The 24,680-nt window shown below is 42.3% G+C and overlaps 1 protein-coding gene across 2 annotated transcripts in view; it reads right to left on the bottom strand.

The window, feature by feature from the left end:
• The window catches only part of Tnni3k (TNNI3 interacting kinase), a 219,051-nt gene that overhangs the window by 154,080 nt on the left and 40,291 nt on the right, over positions 1 to 24,680 (bottom strand). For both annotated transcript variants that reach the window (XM_075981029.1, XM_075981030.1), the window contains exons 6-7: positions 7,814 to 7,912; positions 1,884 to 2,022 (exon numbers count right to left, since the gene is read on the bottom strand). In XM_075981029.1, coding sequence (XP_075837144.1) covers positions 1,884 to 2,022; positions 7,814 to 7,912 — 238 coding nt within the window. The remainder of the gene's footprint in view (positions 1 to 1,883; positions 2,023 to 7,813; positions 7,913 to 24,680) is intronic.

Below are 24,680 nucleotides of genomic sequence, written 5' to 3'. Positions count from 1 at the left end.
AGGGTCAACTCCATTTCTGAAAAGGTGAGTTCACTGATGGTGAGTCTCATGCCTTCCATCTCACGAGCACGGTGTACTGTGTTTGCTGCACTCACTGCAGTGCAAAGCGGGCTTAATATCAAGTGTACTAGAAGGAAAATGAGAATACTTAAACGTCTGAGCCATGCTGGTTTTTTATTTTAGAAGATTGAGTAGGAAGAATGTGGTACTTGCGTGTGTCAGAAAGAAAATGCTAGAAATGATACGGTGCAGTTGCAGTGTACGAGGCAGTGTGGTGCCGCGCAGATTTTGGTGCCTTTTGCTGAAGAGTCTTTTGATCCTGGAGACGTGCTGATCATAAATGGCTCTCATTTGACACTGCCAGGCTTTGGAGTTGCACAGGAGAACAAAAAGCTGAGGTTGGGGTGGATAGTAAGAGGGAGGAGGGATGTACTTGATCCCACGGAAGAGTTCCGGAAACGTAACGATGTTGCCGAGCTCCCCGCAGCTGCACCTCAGCTCATCTACTCTGGGAGAATGAATGACTGCCCAGGACCGCTTAAATGAGGTCCACACCTTGCTTTTGTCCTGATGGCTCACGCTGTTTGTGATGATCCTCTCATGTAGATGCCCGAGTTGTTACATAAAGGCCCGCAGAAAACAATGCAAAAGGGGTCGCTCAACTCCAAAATGAAGCGGCCGATTCGGACAGGAACTGCAAGTCGCTGCACCCCCGTTGCAGTCAGTGAGTCACTGGACTTCCTCACCACTGGATGGAACACTGATCAGTTTCAGGAAGTGATTACCAATTTGAATTTTGGACCCATGGAGCTGGCAGCTCTATGTGCCTGACAACTGTGTCCTTTTGAAACTGTGCATCATTCTAGCTGCAAAGGCCAAGAGCTCACACTGATGGGCATTTAATTAGGTCTCTAGGGGGTCGGGGGGAGGAGGTTGGATATGCCTGAGAGAACTTTATGGCCAGATGTGGCTCTTAGTGAGTCTGTGAAAAATAAAAGTCTAGAAGGGGATCTTCTTTAATGCTCGTTTCAATCAACTTTCCAATATTTATTTAATAATTTTAGAAATGATAAAAAACCCACAAAACTGATGACCCTAGGATTGTATCCCTATCAACTCTCAGTATAGCAATGGAATGTCACTTGTTGGGCAGGCTGTCAGGAGGAAATGGAATATGTGGCTATATCTTGGGAGACAGCACAGAAATCTTTTAACAGTTCAGCATATGCATACCTTTGCATTCAGCAATTCTACACCTATGTATGCATGCAAGAGAGATAAATGCCTCTGCTAACCAACATAACAGCCAGGTGGCACAAATGTTAAACTGCAGGCCGGAGGAAGTTGGATGTGCAAATGGTAGCACATTTGGAGTCTTCTGCAGCTGGAAAGATAAGGCTCTGCTTGCTGCTGTGATGCGGATAAATGTTGAGATTATCCTAGTAAGCGAAGCTTGGAGCTGGGGCATGACTCACAGAGTGAAAACACTTACTGAACAAGCATGAGGACCTGAGTTCTGGATCAGGAGAGCTTAGAAGATCAGTTACCTTTGGAGCTAATGGCTCAAAACATAATGAATTTTCTATCTGTTAAAATTATAGCTCAACTGAAGGAAAATATCAGTGAATAAGAGTTGATAGGACCAATCTATCTGGAACATTCCTTCCTAACATCAGGGTTCTGAGTGTGAGCTAAACTAGTTGAAGGGTACAAAGAAATATTCTCCTTTGATTTTAACAAATAAACTTTTAAAAATGAATTATGACATGTGGAACATGTTTGTTAGCACACATCTGCATGAGCAGTCATGTCCATGCTTCTCCCACGGAGAGCGAGGGAAAGATGCAGCAGACATGACATGGAGTGGGGAGACAAAGCCTTACCATCTGCCCTGCTCCCCTCTTCTGTCAGGAGTTTCACAATGTTGAAGAACCCTTTGGCAGAGGCCAGGTGCAGGGGCCTGTCTCCAACTTCTCCACTTACATTGACATCAGCGCCAAACTTCAAAAGGACACTGGTTACCTAAAAGAGTCCACCATTTGAAATTAGTTTGGGAAAAAAAATCATATGTTCCTTTGGTCACACACCTGTAAGCTCAGCAGCTGGGGCATAGGAAGGTAGAGGCAAAAGGATTGAGAATTTAAGGTCATCCTTAGCTGCAGAGTGAGTTCTTGGCTAGCCTGTGATACTCTAAACTCTGTCTTAACCTGCCCTCCAACACCAGGAAACGCAATGCAGAACATTCAGTGTCTGAAATGGCTATGATATCTCTTCGTCTACTTTCACCCCAAGCCCAATGAGTCAAAAACAGTAGAGTTTATCACTGAAAAAAGTCCAAAAGTAAAGCAATTTCATTCTGGGATTCCTTTCTAGAGAATGGTGCCACCCACGGTGGCAATTTTACATCTCAATTAACAATTAAGACAATCTTCCCTAGACAGGGCCACAGGCTGTCTTTTAATAGACGATTCCCCATTGAGGTGCTCTTCCCAGTTGGTTCTACAGTGTGCCAAGCTGACACTTCAAACCACCCAGCAGAGTGTCACACACTGACAAGAAGTTAAGATCCAGGGGACAGGCTGGAATCTGTCTGACCTATGTACGCACTGGGTTCTTCAGCTGAGTAGTTAGGTAATCACCGCCTGATGTTTCCAACATTATGATTGAACCCAGGCAAGTGGAAATCATGGCAGACTTAACTCCCAGGTTGCGATGAGCACCAGGGGTGATGATATATTTAATGTGTCAAGCACAGTGGCCGACAAATAGCCAAACAGTAAACAATAGACTCTTAATAGCAGTTCTCCAGAAAACATCATCTGGTGGCGGATGGGGAAAGACCTTTCTCTTAAGTGTACCAGCCAAAAGCAGGGACTTGGAGGCCCAACTCATACATCTTGGCGATGCCACTGTGACCTAGTAAGCTAATCTTTAGAGACCTCAGTTTCTTTGCTATTAAAATGGGAACAGTAGTTCTCTATCTCTTCGAGCTGCTCTGAGGATAAAGAAATTTAGTACTTATCAGGCATGCAGAACAGGGCTTAGCCCTAAGCATCTATCCAGAGAAATGGCAACACACCCTAGAAATGTGTGCATTTGTACCCTTCTTTCGGCTAATGGGAAGATCTACACATGCTTCCCGACCATCAGAACCTTGCTACCTAAGCAGATCTTCCCACTCCTGCCATCTCGGTGACTTCATAACAGCTTAAGCTCCCCGGGAAGTCAATTGTCTATTAAGTACTGTTATTCAGTACGTAGGAAATACTGCTCTTGCTATGAACACCTATCGCTCCACTTAAATTAAGTGAATAAACAAAAGACAAGGACCAGGGTACACCAGGCAGGCTCGCAGGCTGAATTTGCCACTCTCCATGTCAGCGTATTTTAGCAAATGAACAACAGTTTCTGTAAATTGCTGGTATGCTGCCTTCACTCAGAAAGTGAGTCCCTTATCATAAAAGGGCCATCCACATTTTAGCATAATTCATATGGCGGTGACTGTATTTTCAGGAAAAGTAAACAAATTTAGCTCTTCAATAAGTACAGAGGCTCTTTATCTCTCCTCTGGGTGATGAGGTTAATAGCAAAGTTGATGACTCCACAAAGAGCATGCGCACTACACAGCCTGCTCTTGCCTAGATCCAGGACGTGGGGTTTTCCCAGCGTCTGACTTTTGGAGCCTGAACGGTACTGTGGTCAGTGACCTGGGTACATTCTGAGTAGGACATGGATGGACTGCCAAGTTTCATGATATGTGGGCCAGGCTTCACAGTCTCAAGGGTGTGCAAGCATATGCCCGCTAGCAGGGTCACAAAGGTATGGTGACCAGAATGCCACAGGACGAGGATGGACCCACAGGGAGCGCTGTGATGGGATAGCCGTGGAAGAGTCCACAGGAAGATAAAGATTACACATCTGAAGGGCAGTTTTATTTGCTTATCTCCTTACTTTTGTGTTTCTGAGTTCTTTTCAGCATTTTTGCCCCCAGACTAGCTAAGGGGTAGTGTTTGAAATTAGCACAGGAACTGCTTGTCTTTCACCCGGTGGAGGTGGGAAATCAACAGACTTCAGAGTCAGAAAACATGGCTTTGAAATCTGACTTCACTGTTTAGTTAAATTGCCTGGTTTGATGAATTTCTGCACGGGTTCACAGAGACACAGGCTGTGGCCTGGCAGGGAAGGTACGTGGCTGGGGGATGCACAATCCAGCTCTTCTGTTCTAAGCTGCCCTGGGACTGGAATGTAACCTGCCCTGCTGGGCTTTGGATCTTGCTTTCGTAACTGGGGGCAAATGACACCCACAATAGAAAATATTTCTTAAGAGCTATGCTCACCGATAGCTTCAGGTTCTTACTTGCAAGGCTCCTGGGAGGGCCTGGCATTCTCAGCTCTTCCCCTTGAGACTTGGGTCTCTCGGGCCACTTCCTTGTCCACAGGCTGACGCTCATTTCCTCCCCACTCATACAGACAGACCCTGGAGAACCATCAGGCCTGACAGTAAACCTGGGGCAAGCTCCTGAAAATTTTAAAGCCACTCACAAACTCCAGTTCCTTTTAAGGCAAGTCACAGGCTCAGAGCCAGAGCATGCACGGGTTTCAGGAGGGAGTTTTTCAGCCCCTAACATCCCCTGAGAGGAGAAAAGAGGAATTTGCTTCTGAAAGACAACTGTTTCAGAGAGGTGCTAGAAGGGCCTTTGTGATACATCTTGAGCCTGCTCTATTGGTATCTTAACAGGGGTATTTACTGTGTGTCTCCCAAGGAACTCTATTTCTGTGTAAAGGCATCCCTAGGAAGTCCGGATCATAAATATTTTTTCCATTAAGAAATGAATATCAGAGGCATTATATAGACTACAGACAGCCATAAAACTGGAAAATATTTTCCCCCAAATTCAGGCTGCCCAATTCCCATTTCTGCAAACCATAATGTATACTCTAGTGTCTCCTAACTGCAGTAAGGCAGTGACGGTGAAATGTTGGGGACGCAGCCCCGCCGCCCATATTACTACAAATGGCGCCCACGTGATGGACTAAACCCACTTAAAAAACCTGAGAAGGCTTAAAAATAAGGGAGAGAGAGTTTAACACAGATTTTTGCTGTTTGTTGGTGGCGTGCTGTAGAGAGATTTCCTGATTCGGCAAGAGCAGCAGAAAAACGCTGCGTCATTTCAAAGCGTGGCTTCCTGGGGCGGTGCCGTCAGTACAAACTCTGGCTTTATGTTTGTGTTCCCGCTTGGGATCGGAAGGAGAGTGCTCTGAGATCCTGACGATGACTCAGAGCTCCCCGCCTGCTCCTGGGAAGAAGGCAGAATCAGGCTTAGGCAGGCGGAAGAGCATGGTGGATTCCTGCCGCCATACAGAGACGTGTTTTCAGACTGCACAGTGCTCTGCATGTCAGATTTGGATGTAACTTGGATGAAAAGAATTTCTGTGCTGCATGCTCAGTCTCAGAATTAAAGTGCTGAGTGCCGCTCCTACCTGGCGGCCCCAGAGCTAGCACAAAATGGTACGTCCTCCATTTTGAAATTTTCCTGACTCAGCTTTAGCTGCAAAACCCTGCAGCTCATTAAGAGGTCCTGCCACAAAACACTTAAACAGTGTTGATGAAAAGCTGAACGCATGCTTTTTGGTTTTCAGCCGTAGCAGGAAAAAAGCTGCCCTGTTTAAAAATGCCGGCTTTCTGGGCCATCCTGCCAGGGCAAACTCTGACTGTTTGAGGCAGGAGGGCCGGCTACAGAGAGAGGATTTGAGTGTTGTCTATTGTAGCTCGCTGGCTGGCAGGGACCTTGAAACGCCAGTTGTGGCTGTAAACATGGCTACAGCCAGTACCTCAGCCATGAGGCCGGAAAGCTAAGGATCCAGCCGTCAAAGCCACGGCTTTAGTCCTACTGATATTGCTTGGTAAATTAAAGCCTCATGTGGTAAGAAAAAGAGAGAGAGATACAGTAAAAAGAGAGATTCAAAGACAAAGAAAATTTTTAAATGATTTAAAGTGTGTTAAAAATATATGCAGACTAAAAGTTAAAATTCTTAAAGTAAACCTCTGTGACTTCAAGGTGTGGTAGCACACGCCTTTAATCCCAGTGCCTAGAAGGCAGAGACGAACAGATCTCTGTGAGTTCAAGGTGTAGTAGCAAACACCTTTAATCCCAATGCCTGGGAGGCTGAGACAGGCAGATCTCTGAGAGTTCAAAGACAGCCTGGTCTACAGATATACGCTCAAAAAAGCAAAAAGTTAACCTAGGAATGTCACAGCTTAGATTCTTAAGCACCTAATGATTTAAAGGCGCAAATCAAAAGTGCTCCTGGATAGTAAAAAAATTGTAGATTCACAATAGGACAGATTCAGACCACTAAATGAGTCACACTGTTGGATGAATGTACGTAGGCTTGGGAGAGAGAAGAAAAAGAATATAGAAAATAAAGTTAATGTTAAAAAAAAGGTAAAGTCTTTAAAGAGACAGAATAAAATAAAGTGATAGAGTAAAAAGCCACGTAAAAATGAAAAATTCACAAAGAGTCTGGATTATGTACATTGTGTTTTCTTTAAAATTTTTGACTGTGAAGGAGCTAAGTACAGAGAGACATTTCATTATATGGGCTGCCAAGTGGAACCAGAATGGATATAAGGGTATTACGATTTCGAAATTTGGATCTAAGGACATGATGTTTTGGAAAGGAGTTTCTTATTTTGTTTTCACAGAGGATGAGACCCTGTTCATTTCTTCTATTCCGATTTGGTATGATGGACCACGTCCTCCTGAAGGGTTGCTGTGAACATCTTCAGAAAATTGCTCTGCTCAACTGCCAACTGAGATGAAACTAGCACACAGGTTATACCATGAAAGACCTAATTAACGACGCCCCCATTCAGCAGGAAGCAGTTTGGAGAGAAAAAACTGCACCCATGTTCCCAAATATGGTTTATAAACGTTCTTTTACATTTAAAGGGGGATATGATATAGACATGAATAATTTGCATTAGTATAGATTTTGCTTTATTGGTAGAGATTTACGGTCAATTTTGTTATATGTATAAATGTTTCTGATGTAACTTTTACTTGATAACTGTTTTGTTATATGTAATTTTGCTATGTTAAAGTTAAAGCCTTTTTTTTTTTTGTTTAAACCGAAAAAGGGGAAATGATGGAGGAAGGTCATTGGTTAAATTAAAAGAAGCTGCTTGGCTCTCATTGGTTAGGAGATAGGTGGGAGGAGTAAACAGAACAAAACGCTGGGAGGAAGAGGAAGTGAGGTCAGACTCGACATCTCTCCTCTCGGGAGCAGACACCTCAGAGAGAGACGCCATGCTACCCGCTCCAGGGAAGATGCACGCTATGAAGCTCCAACCCAGGATGGACTTAGGCTAGAATCTTCCCGGTAAGACCAGTGCCACAGATTATTAGAGATGGGTTGATTGGGATATCAGAATTAGCCAGTAAGGGCTAGAGCTAAGGGCCAAGCAGTGATTAAATGAATACAATGTCTGTGTAATTATTTCGGGGCAAAAGCCGAAGCCGGGCAGGCGGTGGGGTGTTGGGGACGCAGCCCCGCAGCCCATATTACTACAGTGAAAGGCAAGGCATTGGAATGTTTCTGTGGGTCTACAAGCTCCTACAGATAGAGCTGGTGAGAATATTGTATAAATTACCCAGGCAAGCCCAGGACTCTGAGCATATGAGACAAAGCCTCTATCTATCACTGAGCTACGAGGAAGCCCCAAAGGACACCTTACACCTTTACACATCCTTTCATTGAAGCAGGCTCTGCAGCAGCCCACCAGTCGCTGTAGCTCACAGTTTAGACCTACCTGCTCATGACCATAGTAGGCTGAGATATGCAGGGGTGTGAAGAAGACAGCATCTTGAACATTGACATTGGCTCCATGTTCTAGCAATACTTCTGCAGCCTAGATGAGAAAGAGGTACGTGTCAGGGACCTCTCCCAGGCCAGCCAAACATCTGAGCTTTGTTTGTCAGTAACCATGCACAGGTCCCAGTCAAGACGTCCATTCTGACACACAGCTTTCTTCTATCTCCTCTCCCGCATGCCTTTGCCTAGGAAAGAAACTCATATGATAATTAAGGTCCCCCTGAGTCTAATAGTATTACTTGTTTATTTCCTGTATATATGTGTGTTTCTGTGTTCATACGTGTCATGTGCAGGTCAGAGGACACCTTCTACAATGTGGGTCCCAGGGATGAAATTGACGTTGTCAGGCTTAGCTGCGAGTGACTCTATTTGTTGACCCACCTTGCAAGCCCTGATGGCATCCTTCTGAACATGTCTCCCAACACTCTCTCTCTACTGTCATCAGTCAGAACTTCCTTCCTGACTGCAGAGCTTTATACCCCATCCAAACTCCCATACCACCTCTCCTCGAGTCTCTTCAGTTTCTTTCTCTTCATTGCAGTCTGCGTGGTTGAAAGTGGATCTTCTCTGCTTCTCTAGGAAAGGTTTATTTTGCAGATTCTGCTGTCTGAACACAAATGCCCTGCTTGGACTCATGATTACAAAGCTGGTCCCCAGAAGGTGTAAGGTTTGGGGAGGATTTGTAATCTGGGAGGTAGGGATGAATGAAGAGATGGGGGCAGGTTCTTGGAGTTATGTTATCCCTTGATCATTTTCTGTCTTGCTTTCTTCCTAGTTGGTGATGGGTGGACAGTACTCTTTCTCTTCCTCTGGCATCCGTGAGGTCCTGTCCACTCATGTGGACTTTTAAAAGGCATAGATTGGACCGTTGGGAAACAAGATCTCAAGGGAACAACAAGCCGCCTTGACTTTCTTTATGTTTTCCTTTTGCTGCTGCTTTCACTTGTTTTCCTTTTATGCTTGGGTATTTGGCCACATTGACGCAACAGTACCTATCACATGTGAATCTTTTCTGGGCTATTATGAGTGGGTGGTAACTGTTACCCACAACACAAAGAAGGAAGAAAGGATTTTTACAACATTATTACTTCCTCACAGGTAAACAGAAAGAGAGCAGGACTTTGCCTTTTATTGCATCTCCATTTTCTCTGTCATTTCTTGATGTCCCCAAGTAGCTTGATTTTGAGTACCCTGTTCTACTGTATTTTATGCCAAGCCTGAAGATTATTCCAGGTCTTTTCATTAGAGACTGGCCTTAGATATATATTTTTGTTCTGGATAGTATCACATCTGTTCCTTAAAGTGATTTTGGTTTCAATGAGGCCTTCCCTAATTTATAGGCTAGTCTTTGGCTGATACACAGCTGAAAAAATTTTCCAAAATCTATTAGATGGGAAACAGGAGCTCAGGAGGCATAGGCTCCTGACTCCTTTTATGTCCCAACAAGCAAGCATCCTTACATGAGCCAGGGATCCTCAGAGCTATAGGAGACCGTGGGATTTTCAACCACAGATTTTAAAACTAGATTTTAAAATGGAAGTCATTGAGAAATGTAGAAATCAAGAAATGTCTGAAGGTCAGAAGTTAGGTCAGTATCAGGGTACAGCAATTCTCTAGGCTTACCCCCAAGCCTTCCTCAGGTTCTCCAAAGAGAGGGAGGCTATGAGGTAGATGACTCCCTAGGCCACTATTGTTTACACATTCACTGTTACAACAGAACTAAGTCTGAGTGTCATACACCAGAAGGAAGAGATATGAGACTGCTTTTGGACTTCTGAGGTTCTGAGTAGGTCCAAAAACATAAGCAGGTGCTTCATTTTATGGACATTTCCAGAACTGATCATTAGTTTACATTTAAATTGATGATCAGTAGAGCGTATTGTATATACAGTGAGTTGTTCTCCAAATAAAAGTTGAAGTTATAGCTTTTATTGGCAGAAGGTTACCTGTCAGGCACTGAAGTTTTTCAGAGGACCTTAGAATCTGCTGTGTTTTCTACCCACAAACAGAAAGATGGACATTGCTCTCACAAATTAAATGGAATCTTGGAGTGACCAAGTGACACATAGTCAACCAGCCAGGGTGAAAAAGAGGCAGAATCCACATCAAGTTCTGCTGACTTCAAATTTTCCTTACAACAGGCTGGTTCTGTGATCTCATCAGCATTAAGCAAAGGGGACAAATGACTCAACCCAGACTGGAAGAAGTCAGCTATTCGTAGGACTCCGTAGATCAGTTTGGAAATGAATGCCAGCGTCATTAGTATGGCTTGTCTGGTATCTGAGGCATCCAGTCTCAGGAGCTCTGAAATGAGGCTGTTAATCAGCCAGGGAGATGAAGCTCTTTATAATTTCTGTTATTTTAAATATAGCATAAAAAAGTAGATGTCATGAATTTTTACTATTAAAAGGACTCTCAAATATTAACATGCAGAGTCAATTTCTTGGACAAGGTTCCATAATTCACTTTCCTGCTAGAAAGATAAATAGTCAAAAGCAGATTTCTACCAATCCAAGTTTAGACTAATCCAGCCACAGAGAAGGTCGACCTTGGATTGAGCATCCTTTAATTATGAAGTACTGGCCTTCTGAGAATTTGTCAAAATGTGAGTTTTAATGAAACCACATGGAGTCATTATTGAACTGTAGGCTTTTAATAGCTTATTTTTAAATATAAGGAAATACTTAACCATTGAGAGCACTGCCTGTGGGAAATGTGTGTTTTCAGGTATATGCGATTATTTGATGTTGTGCTTTCCAGTTTCGTTCTATACAGAACTTCTTTTAGGACTGGGGGGAATATGGGATATTTAGTGTGCAAACATGTCTACCAATTGGACTAACACAAATGTATTTATGTAGACATTTAAAGAAAAAGCAGGAAGCCTTTTGAAAATCATTTTACCCAAGCTTCCTCTACCCAGAACAGGAGAGTGTTGATAAACCCACTTTATACCCTTCCTATTAAAATCCTAGGGAGTCGTATGTTTACTCCATTCTGTTTGCTGCCATGGAAACTGGCAGTAAGTATATGATAATTGTATATATTTACTCTATTTTAATCAAAGAGAAAAATAGGAAGATATATCTGCTATCATGTATAGGAGCAGAACTTAGGTAGGTGGGGAAAACAAACTGAATGCTGGGAGAAAGAAGGGTGGAGTCAGAGAGAAGCCATGTAGTCACACGAGAGCCAGACAGAACTTTACCTGGTAAGCCATGGCCATATGGTGATACACTGATTACTAGAAATGGGTAAAATTAAAATGTAAGAGCTAGCCAATAAGAATCTAGAGATAATGAGCCAAGCAGTGATTTAAATAATATGGTTTCCATGTGATTATTTCAGGGCTAAGGAGCCAGAACTAACTAGTGTCCTTCCTTCAGTACTGTTTCAACTAACTGTAGAAAAATACTGTCATAACACTTTTCATCAAAAATAATAAAATTTCTTGCAAAAATAGTAAACTGGAAACAGGTGTTATCACTTGAGTTCTGAACAGTCTACAGGCTGTGAGCCCTATCAGATTTAGGTGAGAATAGTCAACAGAAGTATAATTGGAGTGGGAATCTAATAGAGTCATTGTATCTGGAGTCAACATTAGAATGTAATAATTGTTTCTCACTGTATCTAGGGTAACAGGAGAATGTATTAGTGTTTGTTGATGGTTCCCAGGTCTTGAAGAAATCATAGTACAGAACTGTAAATGGATATTTCTCTCCCGTGCAACAGTTCTGAAATAATCACTCAGATTATTTATATATATTAATTATAAATGTTTGGATGATGGCTCAGGCTTATTACTAGCTAGCGCTTACATTTAAATTAACCCACTTTTGTTAACTTAATTATTTCCACATAGCTAATGCTGCCCTGTCATTTTGCCCAAAGCCATGCTCTCTGCTGCTTGCTCTTGCTCTGAGCATCGAAGAAGGTGATCACTTGACTTCTTCCTCAGTTTTATTTTGTCACGTATTCAGAGAAAACCGTGCTTATAGGGCAATTGTTTTGATCTGTGTATGACTTTCCATAGGAAACATGCTTACATCTGCAAGCCTCCTACCTTGGCTTTTACCTACCAATGACCAGCTTCTTCACACTAAGGCATTAACTCCCTGAATAAGAAAGAAATAGATCCAGTCAGATAAAACCCTGAGGCTATAGGTCAGCCAAGTATGAGCAGTGAGTGATACCTGCTGTGAGAAATAGGTATTTCCCAAGTAGGATTCTGAACAAAGTTCCAAGTTTCATCCATCTACTGATTGAAGATGAGGACAGAAGTGGAGAGGAGAGGAAAAGAAGATATTAAAAGAATTGAAAGGCAAAGGATATTGCTAGTGTCCATGGCCACATCTCTGGAACCCCATAAGGAAAAGGCTTGAAATTACAGGCACATTCATGAAGAGGCAACAAAATGAGTTAGATAATTGTTGGTCCAAAGCTGGAGAATGTGCCATTGAATGTCTCAGATATAGAAGTATTGTCAGGAATGGTAGTGGTAAGGGATGGGAATGAGAAGACAAAGCTGTCAGCAAATGATTATTGCTGCAGCAGACACCTAAATGAACCTGGGTGAGACAGGCAGGAATATCACACTGTGTAGGTCATGACTTCCAAAGTAAGAGCACCTGTAGAATTTTCTCCTCAATTAACCACCTTAATTCTAGTTGCTTCTAATTCGTTCTGGGAAGTTCATTGCCCTTGTCCAGAACAGTTGGCTTCCATTGCAATCAACCATTCATTGAAGAGTTGAACACCCTTTTCCAGTTTTCAATTAAAGCGGCTGTCTTAATGGAAGTGTGTGTTCCTGGTAGAGAAGTTTAGATGAAAGCATGGGGTTTGTACTTACTAAGCTCCTCTTCATTGTATTTTCTGTAGGCTTTGCCATTTAAAATATAACATTTTTTGAGATCTTTTATGAATGTCATATGAATAATCTTTCTATCCAAGATCCAGAAAACTGTGAGGTTATCATTTCTGCAGGTCATGTAGCTGAATGTGGGGGATCACAAAAACACTGGTACCAGGAAAATATTTCACTGCAGCCTACATTCTAAACATGTGTTCCTTGTACTGTCTATGCCATCACACCACGTGACAGCAATGAACACTGAGATGTCACAAACCAAATTTCTGTTCACTGAAATATTTTACTTTGTATTCTCTAGAAACATATTTTAATACCAAACAGGACTTTTAATATTTACCTATCATTCCCAGCATGCAAGTATCAAATTATTTTACCTTTCAATTATATTATGTTAGACAAACAGGAATATTTACTTTATTAGTATGCAAATTTGCTTGTCTTCAATAAATGGTAAAGTTATATGTATGCCAAATAATTGCTTTGAAATAAGCCTCTTCATGATTTATTATGAATATATGGCTTATTTGTATACATGCTTGATGCAATTGTATACTCAGGTTTGCATAAAAACCCCTTGGGTGCAAACAAGTCACGAATGAGAAAGGTCAGGAAACCATGAACTATATTCTGTAGAGTTTCCCACTAAGGTCATTGCTGAACATTTCTGTAATAACCTTTGAGAACCTGGCACAGCTCTAATTAAGTGTTTGACTACAGAATCCTATTGGAAAATCGTTTCTCCGGGCTGTCACAGAAATAAGGTTTCCTTTCTGCAATCTTTCCTTATGACTTCACATTAAAATTAAATTTGGTTTTAAAATTATCCGGAAGGTGATTTCACAGGTAATTATTATACAAAGACACTAAGGAGGTCACCATTTTTAAATTGTGAAAGAAGATTAAAAGCACAGTTGTGTGTGTATTTGTGCTTTGTTTGTGTGTGTTAAACAGACTCTACTAAATACGTTAATCGCTGACATTTTTCAGGGAATGATGGGAACCCAAGAAGAAAAGCAGTGGCTGAGGAGTGAGGTACCACACGGATCAGAGCAGTGGGGCTTATGTCTTCTTGTCCTTACCAAGAGCGGTATTATAGCAAGGCTAAAGATGCCTATCTTATGTTTCCATGGAGGTGAAAATTGAATACCCCCCCCCACACACACACAACACACATGAGAAAGGGACCAGCAGTATATGATGAAGGGCCTAGGAAGGTTTTGATGAGGTGAATATGATAGGGTACAATGCGAACTGATGAGAGCCTTTATTTTGTACGCTGCCAAACATCACAATAAAGTAAGGGTGTCTATGATGAAATTACAGCAGAGTAAGGGGAGATGACATTTATGGCTAAAACTTGAGAGGAAGGGAGCCTGAGAAGGAAGTTGGAGCTAGGCAACCTAATGACTAGCTCCCAGGGAGCCTACAAAAGCTTTCTAAGTGGAGGACTCACACCTGCTACCACCACTGCTCAGCCATGGCAGTGCTGTGCTATTGGTTCCCTAAGACACAGGCCTTTCTGATCACTTCTTCACATGAGAGTCTTAATTTAGAATCCCTGGCTGATAACCCAGTTTTCGGCATCTGCCGTAGGAACACAGTGTTCTATGTATTTACAAAGCCTTGATCTTTTCTTATGAGATTTATACAGCTTGCCACAGGCCCCACATTTCCCACTGTATTGTGATTGCTAAGACTTGAAAACTGGGGTAAGAGTTACAGTTTTTCTTCCCACTGCTGCCCTCAGACCTATTGGCATGCAGCCTGGACATCACATGGAAGAGGAATTCATACCTGGCAAGCAATTTTCTCTGGACTTTTTTTTTTCAAGCCGACCCTCCTGCCATCCCTTTTTCTACCTGAAGAAAGCTCCTTTGGAGAAGTGTTCGGGAAACAAAAGTGGAGACGGCTTGGTGAGGGACTTCATCATTCAGTTTTGCTGCAACTCAGCTGAGGGCACAGAAAGAGCGCCTCTCAGACAAGACGAAGTGGTATGAGTCCTCCCAAGGAATTATGGCAGTAATTAATGGATTCTAGCAGCTCAGTTTAAATACAAAGGAGACAATGTGAACAATGAAGTTTCAGGGTCAGTACAGCTGTAAGCACACATCTAGAACACCCAGCAATTCCTTTTCTGAGCTTCCCTGCTAATTGACGCCAGAAAACTGACTGACTGATGAACTGCAGGATACGACGTTAATTTGCTGTAGGACAACAGATGTTAGTCGTCCATTGTTCCTTGAAGGTTCCTTATTCAACAGTAATGCTGAAAATGTTGGCTCCAAATACCTCAGAGTAAGTGTCACAATGAGATCAGCGTATCCACAGGTGTAGAGACGCTTCAACCATTAGGAACGCCACAGTTCAGCAGGTATGGAAACCATACATAGAACAGATCATGTGCTCTATAGACTGAGTCTGTTACAGCAAACACAGGACAGAAGACACATACAATAAACCCAGAAACCATCCTCAGCCCTGTTCACCCAAGTTCAGGGGTGTAAACAAAGACTCCAGCGACCGTGAAATAGAACCCAGATTCAGTTTTTGCTCCCGAAAGGTATAAGCTATACCCATGGCTTGGGCTCAGTCTTGGTCTTTCAAAGCTCACCCCGTGGCTTGCACATGTTAGAACTTGGGCACAAACAACCCTTGGCAGGTTTGTTCCAATATCCACAGGTCTAATTTATGCTCCTGTTGAGAAACAACAATGAATTTCCCGAAGCAACACTGTACCAGGAATGCAAGTTTTCTCATTTTCAACTCTTTCTTTTTAAGTATGTAATAAACTCGGAACTCACCCTAAGTTCTGTGGTAGAACCAGGCTTTGTGGTATATGCAGAGGTTTATTTAGCAAGCTCCCTGAATGACCCCTGAACACTAAGAGCACCAGAGAAACCCAGGTGAGATACACTGGGAATCCCTATTCCAAGCAGGAGTGCCGTTAGCTTGGAAAAGTAGCATTGCCCCTGGAGCTGCTCTCAAGTTCTTCCCTGCTTCTCTTCAGGAAAAGAAGGTGCTAAGCATGAGATGGCTGCAGTAAGAGGTGACAAGCTCCACCACTGGTTTCCTCCAGTCTTGCCATCTAATTCTTTAAAGCTACACCTGAATGAATCGCAGAGATGAATCACCGAGTATCCAAGGGCATTCGTGATTCGTGACATTGTGCTCACGTTGACAATATATATAGATTCATATCCATCGGAATTCAAGACACCAAGTAAACAGTCTCATGGTATTTAGTGTCCAGATTCTCATCAGGAGTGACTAGGTATGCAGAGGCAGGAACCATGGCACACAGTGGAAGGAGTAAGCGGTCAAGTCTTACCCAGAACTGAGAAGGTCAGAATTGCCAAGAGCGATAAGGAAGTAGATACTGAAATATTTCTGCATGGTTAGATATCTCAGAAGAATCGTGAACATGTAATAAAGACCAATATCCAACATACAGAGATGAAAACTATAATACATAAAGTTGAAATATTTTAGGTAGTATAAATTGCATACATTCAATAGAAGAATAGATCAGTAATTTTGATAGCTTAGTAATCAATGTGTACAGGAAACGTGGAGAGGAAAGAAGCCTTGCACAATGAAAAGCGCCTTTGAGACTTCAGCCCATGTATGTGGTGCCATGCACACTTCTGCGTGTGTGTTGACCTCTTCTGTATCCTCTACCACTATCTCCTTCCACAGAATGCTTGTCCAGCTCTTTGGATCACAATAATATTTGATTGAAAGAACTTTATTTAATTATTGTATTTAGAAGATATTTCACTGGGACTAGAATTTTAAATTATGCATTCATTCATTTCCACTCTTTAAAACTATTATTCTGTCTTCTCATTTCCATGTGTTCAGACAGGGATTTTGCTGACCTCATTACGTTTGCCCCCAGGACATGCTAGCCTTTATTCCCTCAGCTTTTGACTTCTACGTTTTTTTTTCCCTTATCATCCACTTGAGCAGTTTAGTGACCATGTACTAATAATATCAGGATTTCTTTCAACCTCTACTGTTCTGAGGTTATTGAGTTTTCTGTATAGGGCGGCTTACACATTTCATTAAGTTGGGAAAATGTTCTTATTATCTAAATATTGTTTATCTTCTTCCAATTACACACATATCCTTGAACAATTGAATACTGTGAACATCCCCTATACCTTCTTTGTGTCCTGATTCCAACAAATTTCCCATGAAAGACAGCCCTGCAAAAATTCCATAGGCAGGAGCATGCCAGGCATAATTGGAGAACGTCAGGTAGAAGAAGGATCAAGAAAGAGTGAGGACAGAAGTGAGCATGTTTGTTCTGACTAACACAGGAAGGTGTGGAGCAGCATAGGGACGTGAGCTGTGACCCATGTCACCACAGGCTAAAGGAGGAAGGACAAAAGGGACACCAAGGCGCTCTCTTCCTGGCGCAGCCGCATAGTGACCTCCTTCACTTTGCTACCCTGGTGACTTTGTATATTTACTCCCATGCCTGTCTCTTCCTCTAGGAGATGCCCTGCAAGCTGGCAATCATAAATTCTCTTCAAGCCCTGAATCGTCTGCACTGAGCAGAGAAAGGACCTTACTGTCTACTAGCTGTTCAATAGACATTTGTTTAATAATCGGGTGGAGGGAAGGTTGAATACCCCACCTCTAAACCTGTGATTTACACTTCTTTAAGTTTCCACTACTGTCCCCTGTCCTTGTGGATCTGCACATTCACATTCTAGGGAATGAATTTCTCTGAAAAAAATTTGTAGAATAGAAAAAATAACTTCTAGAACATCAAGGTTCGCTTTCTGAAGTCTAAACAGCTGGCACAGATTCCCAACGTTTGCATGCTGCAGGTTCGCTTTCTGAAGTCTAAACAGTGGGCACAGACTCCCAAGGTTTGCATGCTGCAGGTTCGTGTTCTGAAGTCTAAACAGTGGGCACAGACTCCCAAGGTTTGCATGCTGCAGGTTCGTGTTCTGAAGTCTAAACAGTGGGCACAGACTCCCAAGGTTTGCATGCTGCAGGTTTGCTTTCTGAAGTCTAAACAGTGGGCACAGACTCCCAAGGTTTGCATGCTGCAGGTTCGTGTTCTGAAGTCTAAACAGTGGGCACAGACTCCCAAGGTTTGCATGCTGCAGGTTCGTGTTCTGAAGTCTAAACAGTGGGCACAGACTCCCAAGGTTTGCATGCTGCAGGTTTGCTTTCTGAAGTCTAAACAGTGGGCACAGACTCCCAAGGTTTGCATGCTGCAGGTTCGTGTTCTGAAGTCTAAACAGTGGGCACAGACTCCCAAGGTTTACATAGTGCGAAAAACTAAGCTCATACAAGGGAGAGCCAGTGATGAATTTCCCTGTCCTTTGGGAAATAAAACTTGATAATAGAAGTCTATTTATAGTCATAACTGTAACATGCCTCTAGGAAAGTAATAATATTGGGGCAAGCTATCTTGGTTCCTTAAAAAATCTAATTAAAAAAAAGAAATCTCAGTTATATTTGCCATCCACAAAAGGAAACAACCAAGTTTATAGAATTCACGAAATCTGACCCCAGTCCTGTTTCCTCATGGGGACAACAGCACACAAACACGTGTGTCTGGTGGATGAGCACACACAACAGTGATGCATTGCAGTTGCTTGGCAACACTTGGTGAGTTTTAAATACAGTTTAATTTATTCTCTAGTGATTGCTTACTGGCTGAAATTTTGATTTATTTTTACAGACTAACATTAACAAAAGAATCTAAAGCAGAGCAATAATGGAGACCAGCCTTTGGATGGTTTCTCCTTAAAGACATCTTTACCTGGAAAACTGAAGAGTTTTCCTTTTCTGTCCAGCAAATTCCCATGACTAAGTGAAAACAAAACCCGATTTCTCTCCTGCACAATTTGTGTGTAATTTGAGTGCTTATAGAAGATTTATATATCACAGAGACTCCGAGGTGTTGCAGTTTTCCAAATCACACCTGCAGTACACATGTTTTCAGCCAGCGTTCGTGAAGACTCAGAGGGAGGCAGTCTATGTTTCTGTCAGCACAGGACAGACTGCAAGTGAGATGGAGGTTTAAAACTAAATCAAAGGTTTTCCCTCCTTAAATCTATTTCTCAGATAAAAAAATTATGAATGCTCAAAATCATTTTGCTAAGTTCTGGAAAATAATAGATGGAGTGTTTCTATTTCATATAACTAAGTGTTTGTTTTCCTCCAAACCATAGTAGAATTATAGGCAATTATTGTCCATTTTAATTCATCTACTGTTACGGTTAATCTTGGTTGCCATTTGGAATTGGCATGGAAATAAACCTGTGACATCGTCTAGGTTAGGTCCATTGTGAAGGGAAGACTCCAATTCAATGTAGTCAGTTCCATCCTATGGGTTGGGGTTCTGGACTGAATAAAAAGAAAGTAAGTCGGGTACCAGCATGGGTCTCTGCTTCCTGAATGTGGATGTGGTGACCAACTGCCTCAAACTCCTGCCTCCATACCTTCAGTACCAGGATGGAAAGCAAACCCAAGTTGTGAGCTAAAATAAACAATTCAGGCTTTAAGTTCCATTCTTAGTGGGGTTTTTGTTTAGCACTGCTACTGCTGGAATAAAGTACCATAGCCCAAAGAAAGTTGAGGAGGAAAGGGTTTATTCCTCTTGCACTTCCACATCACAGTTCTTCATGTCCATTTTTTCTTGATATGAATTTGTTTGAATTTTAATGTGCAAGACCTCTGTGCCTCCCACTAAAGTTGAAAAGACAAACTTCAGACCTAAGTAACTTTGCAAGACATTCTCCATTTTCATATTTTTCCTTTGAGCACATTTGGAATTCTATTACCATGCTCTATCATGTGCCCTCTACCCTGTACAAATGCACTGCCACAGAGCCACACTGGCACGTAGCATGCATCCCAGTCAAAATTCAGGAGAATGTCACTGAGAAGCCAGAAGCACTTACAGTCACTGATGGTTGGTTATCTGAAGGGATCGCTATTGACCTTGCATTCCGTAGCCAGGGGAGCTGTCCCATCCTTTCTCCAGATTTTGACATTCCTCTTCCCTTTTGATTGTCATTGCTTCACAAATTTAAAAAGGTAAATGGGTGAGCAGATTGACACACACTTCCCAGCACAGGAATTCTAACATCAAACATCTTCCAAAGCCAGGAGCAGAACACAGAGGTTCTAGATGCTTCCAAAAATAAAGTGTAGAGGCTGTCAAACTTACATGCTATTAATTTTACAGAGTCACACAAATATAACATAAAGCTTCCTAGTCTATATGTTAATTACGATCAAACCTCAATGCTGGGACACTTGTCCATTCCTTCACAAGACACCTCCACTTTTTGAAGGACTTTTCATGAGGAAGGAAGGATTAACTGCAAACAGAACCCAATACATTCAGAGAAGAGACTCAAAAAAAAGAGATTGGAGGTGGAGGGTCTGCCAGGTCCTGTCCTCTAGGCCAAGAGTCTTCAAGTCAGTTCAGAGAACAAGCAAGCATTTCTCAATTTCACAGATGCCATTTTCTTTATACTTTCAGAAAATCTACCCTGCGAACTTGTGAGACAAAGGCCTCACGTGCACTTTGTACAGTTTCAGGTTTCATACTGTTGTGTGTTAATATATTTCTAGCTATCTTCATTTGAAAAACAAAAATCCCAGGTCAGTAGAGCCACGGGAACTTATAATTGGACTAATGACTTTTTTCAATAAGGAGGAAGCTAATTAAGCAATAATCAGTTTCAGGAGCCTCCATTGCATGACAGATTTTTTTTTCCCTGACAGCTAGAAGCCTACAAGTTCTGAATTAATTTGTCTGGTTATGAGAATGGCAAACTTATTAGTGTATCTCACTCTCGCTCCTAAATTGTTTCACACTTGAGAAAGAACAGTAATGATTAAAAGTTCTATTTTCAAATGTTCAACAGCTCTAAGTTTGGCATACAACATAGTCCAAAGGCAACGATCCTTGCTTTTGGAGGTTGTGAAAAATGAAAAAGAATAAAATGAACTTGCCCAAAATGAAGCAGAATGTCCATATTGAGACCAAAACTCTGCATCACTGGGGGCCAGGTGACTCAGAGCTGCCTAAAGTTTAGCCTTGTTTGGGCTGTAAGTAGTTAAGGAAGCATCCTGAGGAGGCAGGAGTTGCTGAATCTGGCTGCTTGCCATGTAAAAGGGGAAAGTACAAAGCTTCAAAAAACACAAAAAGAAGTCATGCGGGTTGCTGCAAGATGGACAGGAAGGAGGGAATTTCTTTGGATGCCATTTGCAGGCAATTCCTCAGAGGCAGACTGCAATCCACATATCTCTGAGCTCTGAGAAATGCTGCAGGAGCTGGCCCACTTAGTCCCCAAAGGAACAGCTGTTTGTTCAGCAAGCTGAGCATGGTTTCTGCCTCACAGAGGATTTCAGCTGCGATCAGCTTCTCAAATATTCTTCTCTCCAATGTGTGCTCTAGACCTTTAGGGGGTAATCATATTAAATTAAATAAATAAACAGAGAAGCACCTCAGACAATTCTCAACATATAGGAAAATAAATCGGACAGCCCCAGCAAGATTTAGCTATGAAAAGAGCCGCGAGATGTGATGCGGAGATGCTGAATACATCCAAGAGAAAGCCTACATCTGACAATGCTGGACACCTTATTCATCTAATTTCTGAGTACTAAAGGAAACAAATAAAATGTGTGCAGAACACAGCAGTGCCTCTTGCTCTAGGATGTGGGTGAAACAAAATGCCCAAAGGATGGAAGACCATGAGAAGCTGTCCGTGATCATGTGATCAGATGGCTTTGTGTCTCTGCTTAATTCAACAACAATGAAGCGATTAACTGTAGTTGTTGTCCTGAGTGTTGTTTATGAAACAAAGGAATACTGTCATCTGGACCTTACATTTCAAGAAAACCTTTTATCTCCATGACAGTGTGTAGGTGTATGCTAAGTTAAAATATTGAACTAGCATGTTTTTAATGTAAGTTCTCTACTTTTAATATCTTTCTTCAAATAGTCAGAGAAATCTCAGTTTGGGGAGAGAACGGTCTCTGTGTTTGGGAGAGCTAGTCCTCACTCTGCTAAGAGGACTTCGGAGCAGCAGCAGGCAGCAAGGTCCTCATCTGTTTCCTTCAGTGCATGACAACTCACCCAGGGGGCAGCCTTGTCTAGTCATGTGATCTCTTCAGGGAACAGCCAGTGTCTCCTGGGTAGTGAAGTCCCACATTTAAGCTTGACTGCTTCATTGTGTGTCGGGAAACCCTTAGGAGTCATTTTGGATCTAGTCCTTGCTATGGGACTGACTGAGACAGCCTTTTCCCTCTTGCTTCCTTCCTCTCGTCCTTGTTCATCCTCAAAGCTTGGGGCAATAAACACTGCTTCCTACAGAGCTGTGCTGCTTAAATCCAGAAGTCCATAGCGGTTCTGTATTAACTCAGCCTCTTGAATACCTGCTTGCAGTCTCCCTGAGCATCAGTGTCAAAGCTGACCATCAGATAGCTGCATCACCTTCGGGTCATTCTCTACCCTCTCTCCACTGCCCGGGTTCCCATGAAGCTGCTCTCTCCAAGACATGGGACTGGTTATCAGATTTCCTCCCCCAGCTTCTGCTCTATTCTTTACTACATCGTTATCATTAGCATCTTCGCAGGGTAACACCAGCTGTGTAACCCTCTCAGGTCACAAAGTGGTTTTCAAACCTAACCATTCCATACCCATTTATCAATAATCACTAAGCCAATGGGATTTCAGATTACCTTTCCTCCACAGTGGCCTGCACAAAGACTGCAGTACATGGTTTCCACAAGGACTCACTTCATTTCAGCAGAACAAAGGGGTCAGTGCCTGAGCAAGCGGTGCCCACGTGTTCAGAGGCGAGATGTGGAAACACTGGGTCTTTCTTTCATTGGTTTCTTTTCACACACAAAGTGACATACAGAATTCACTTTTCCCTACATGTCCAAGGTAAATGCCAGAGCATGACTGTGCCGTGCCAGAATAGCCATGAGGCCTCACCGTGTAAGACACAGGGATCAGTTCTCTGCCACCAAGTGTCTTTGAGGGACCTGTGACTTACCTATTGATTTGATTACTGTCCATTGAGCCTTCCATGTGCCATGTTCTCTGTCTATGTGAGTGTTTGAAGGGAAGTCTGTTGCCTCTGTCCTCAGAACAACCCGGCTTACCCCTAGTCTTCTCTGTCCTATCTTCCTGCTTACTTAGGTAAGGAAGAAGGAAATAAGCGTACTTTTTATAGTGGTCATAAACTCAGCAAATTCCTTGTGTACATTGCTGTTAAAATGCACATACACAGGACAGCATGTCCCAATATCCCAGGGAACAATAGGTCTTTATTAAGGTTGGGGCTTGAAACCCTGGCACTCCAAACCCCTCCAGGAGCTCTCCTGACTCACTTTGCTCTCTGCAAAATCATTTCTCAGGTCTTGACCCTCAAAGAAGTCACATGGTTCCCAGCAGGTTAGAAGCTGAATATGCAGAAAAATGGGTAGAGTTTTTACTGACATCCTATCAATTTTAACTCTATATATTTGCTGAAATTCCAGGACCAGCAAATAATTCTGTTTTCAGTTCATGTGATTTAGTAAACCTTAGGTCTCCTTCCTTCAGCTGAAGAACAAGTGTACGGAGAAACAGCCCTGCCTGCCCTCCAATACCCAATGTCTCCTACACACCCTAAGTTCAGCTTCGGAGCCCAGACGGACAGACTCACCCACAGTCACCCTCTGCCACAATGCCTGTGGGAATCTGAGTATGCTGCCTGCTCCACTTTGAATATGCTCATATCCAGGAGGGTGACACCATTCTCCCAACTGTAACATCAGGATAGGGGAAAATAAAGAGATAACCAATAAGAACTGTTCAGAAAATACCTGGTTTGTTGGCAAGTTTGAGAAATAATTTCTCAACAACATGTGACCTGGTATGTGTTATATTTTACTTCACAATAGACTGGGAAAAGAAAATCTGCTGTGAGCAAATCTAACAGAAAATGTTTTTCACATTGCCAAAGTCTACTTGACATCCAAGTTGATGAGAAATTGGACTCATATTAATGGCAGGATAAGATAGCAAAGAGGAGCAGAATTATGCCATGAATTGATAGATCGTGTGATTGAAAGCAAAACTCATAGAATAATCATTCTATCATGAAGACGCAAACATCAGTCGGCCTGAGCAGCAAACATGGACGTCCCTGTTGCCCACACACTTCAGGCAAGGACTGCTATGGTTACAGTGGCAAGAAGTTTGACATGTTTCATTAAACCCATGCTTTGGGAGAGTTTTTTTCTGGCTGTATTTTCTCATCTGAAGAGCAGGACCTCACTCTGTCTCCTTCCACTTGTGATATAACTCAGAAAGAATAATATTGCGTCTTAATTTAAAATGAGTGATGTGTGGAGTTCCAGGCCATCCATCTCTTCAGGGCTGGCGGCCTCTTTCAGCACTTATCTTATGTTCCAAAACACACTTAAATTAAACACATATCAGCAGTAAATCTGTCAGTGGCTGTCTTATTTATGACATTATTAGAAGAAACATTGATGCCCTTTTATAAACTGGAGAGCGTGTTCTGATTCTTTCGGAACTGAGATGAAAACTGCTGAAATCTGTGATGAACTCTGATTAGGCATTGGGTTCTACTGCTTTTATGACCTTCAGGACGGTTTACTAAAAGTAAGCTCACACTCCTAAAATACGGGAAAGCATGGTCAGCATAGTATGTTAGAGAAAGATCTTCATTTTTGTGTACCAAACTTGGAAAATACGAAACTATAATATGACTTGAAGATTTGAAGAAAGGGAAAACAGTATAGGATCGTTTAATCAGAGCTCTAGGATCTAACTCAGCTTAGATTTATGATACCTATAAAATTTGGATGAATTTAATTTCCACAGCCGAAAGAGAAACAATACACATTGTGCTGAAGTGTTTAACTACCAGCC

This window comes from Microtus pennsylvanicus, chromosome 7, assembly GCF_037038515.1.
Source record: "Microtus pennsylvanicus isolate mMicPen1 chromosome 7, mMicPen1.hap1, whole genome shotgun sequence".
NCBI classification, from domain to species: Eukaryota; Metazoa; Chordata; class Mammalia; order Rodentia; family Cricetidae; genus Microtus; species Microtus pennsylvanicus.
Note: the sequence above shows the minus strand (reverse complement) of the source record. Positions and strands in the feature narration are given on the sequence as shown.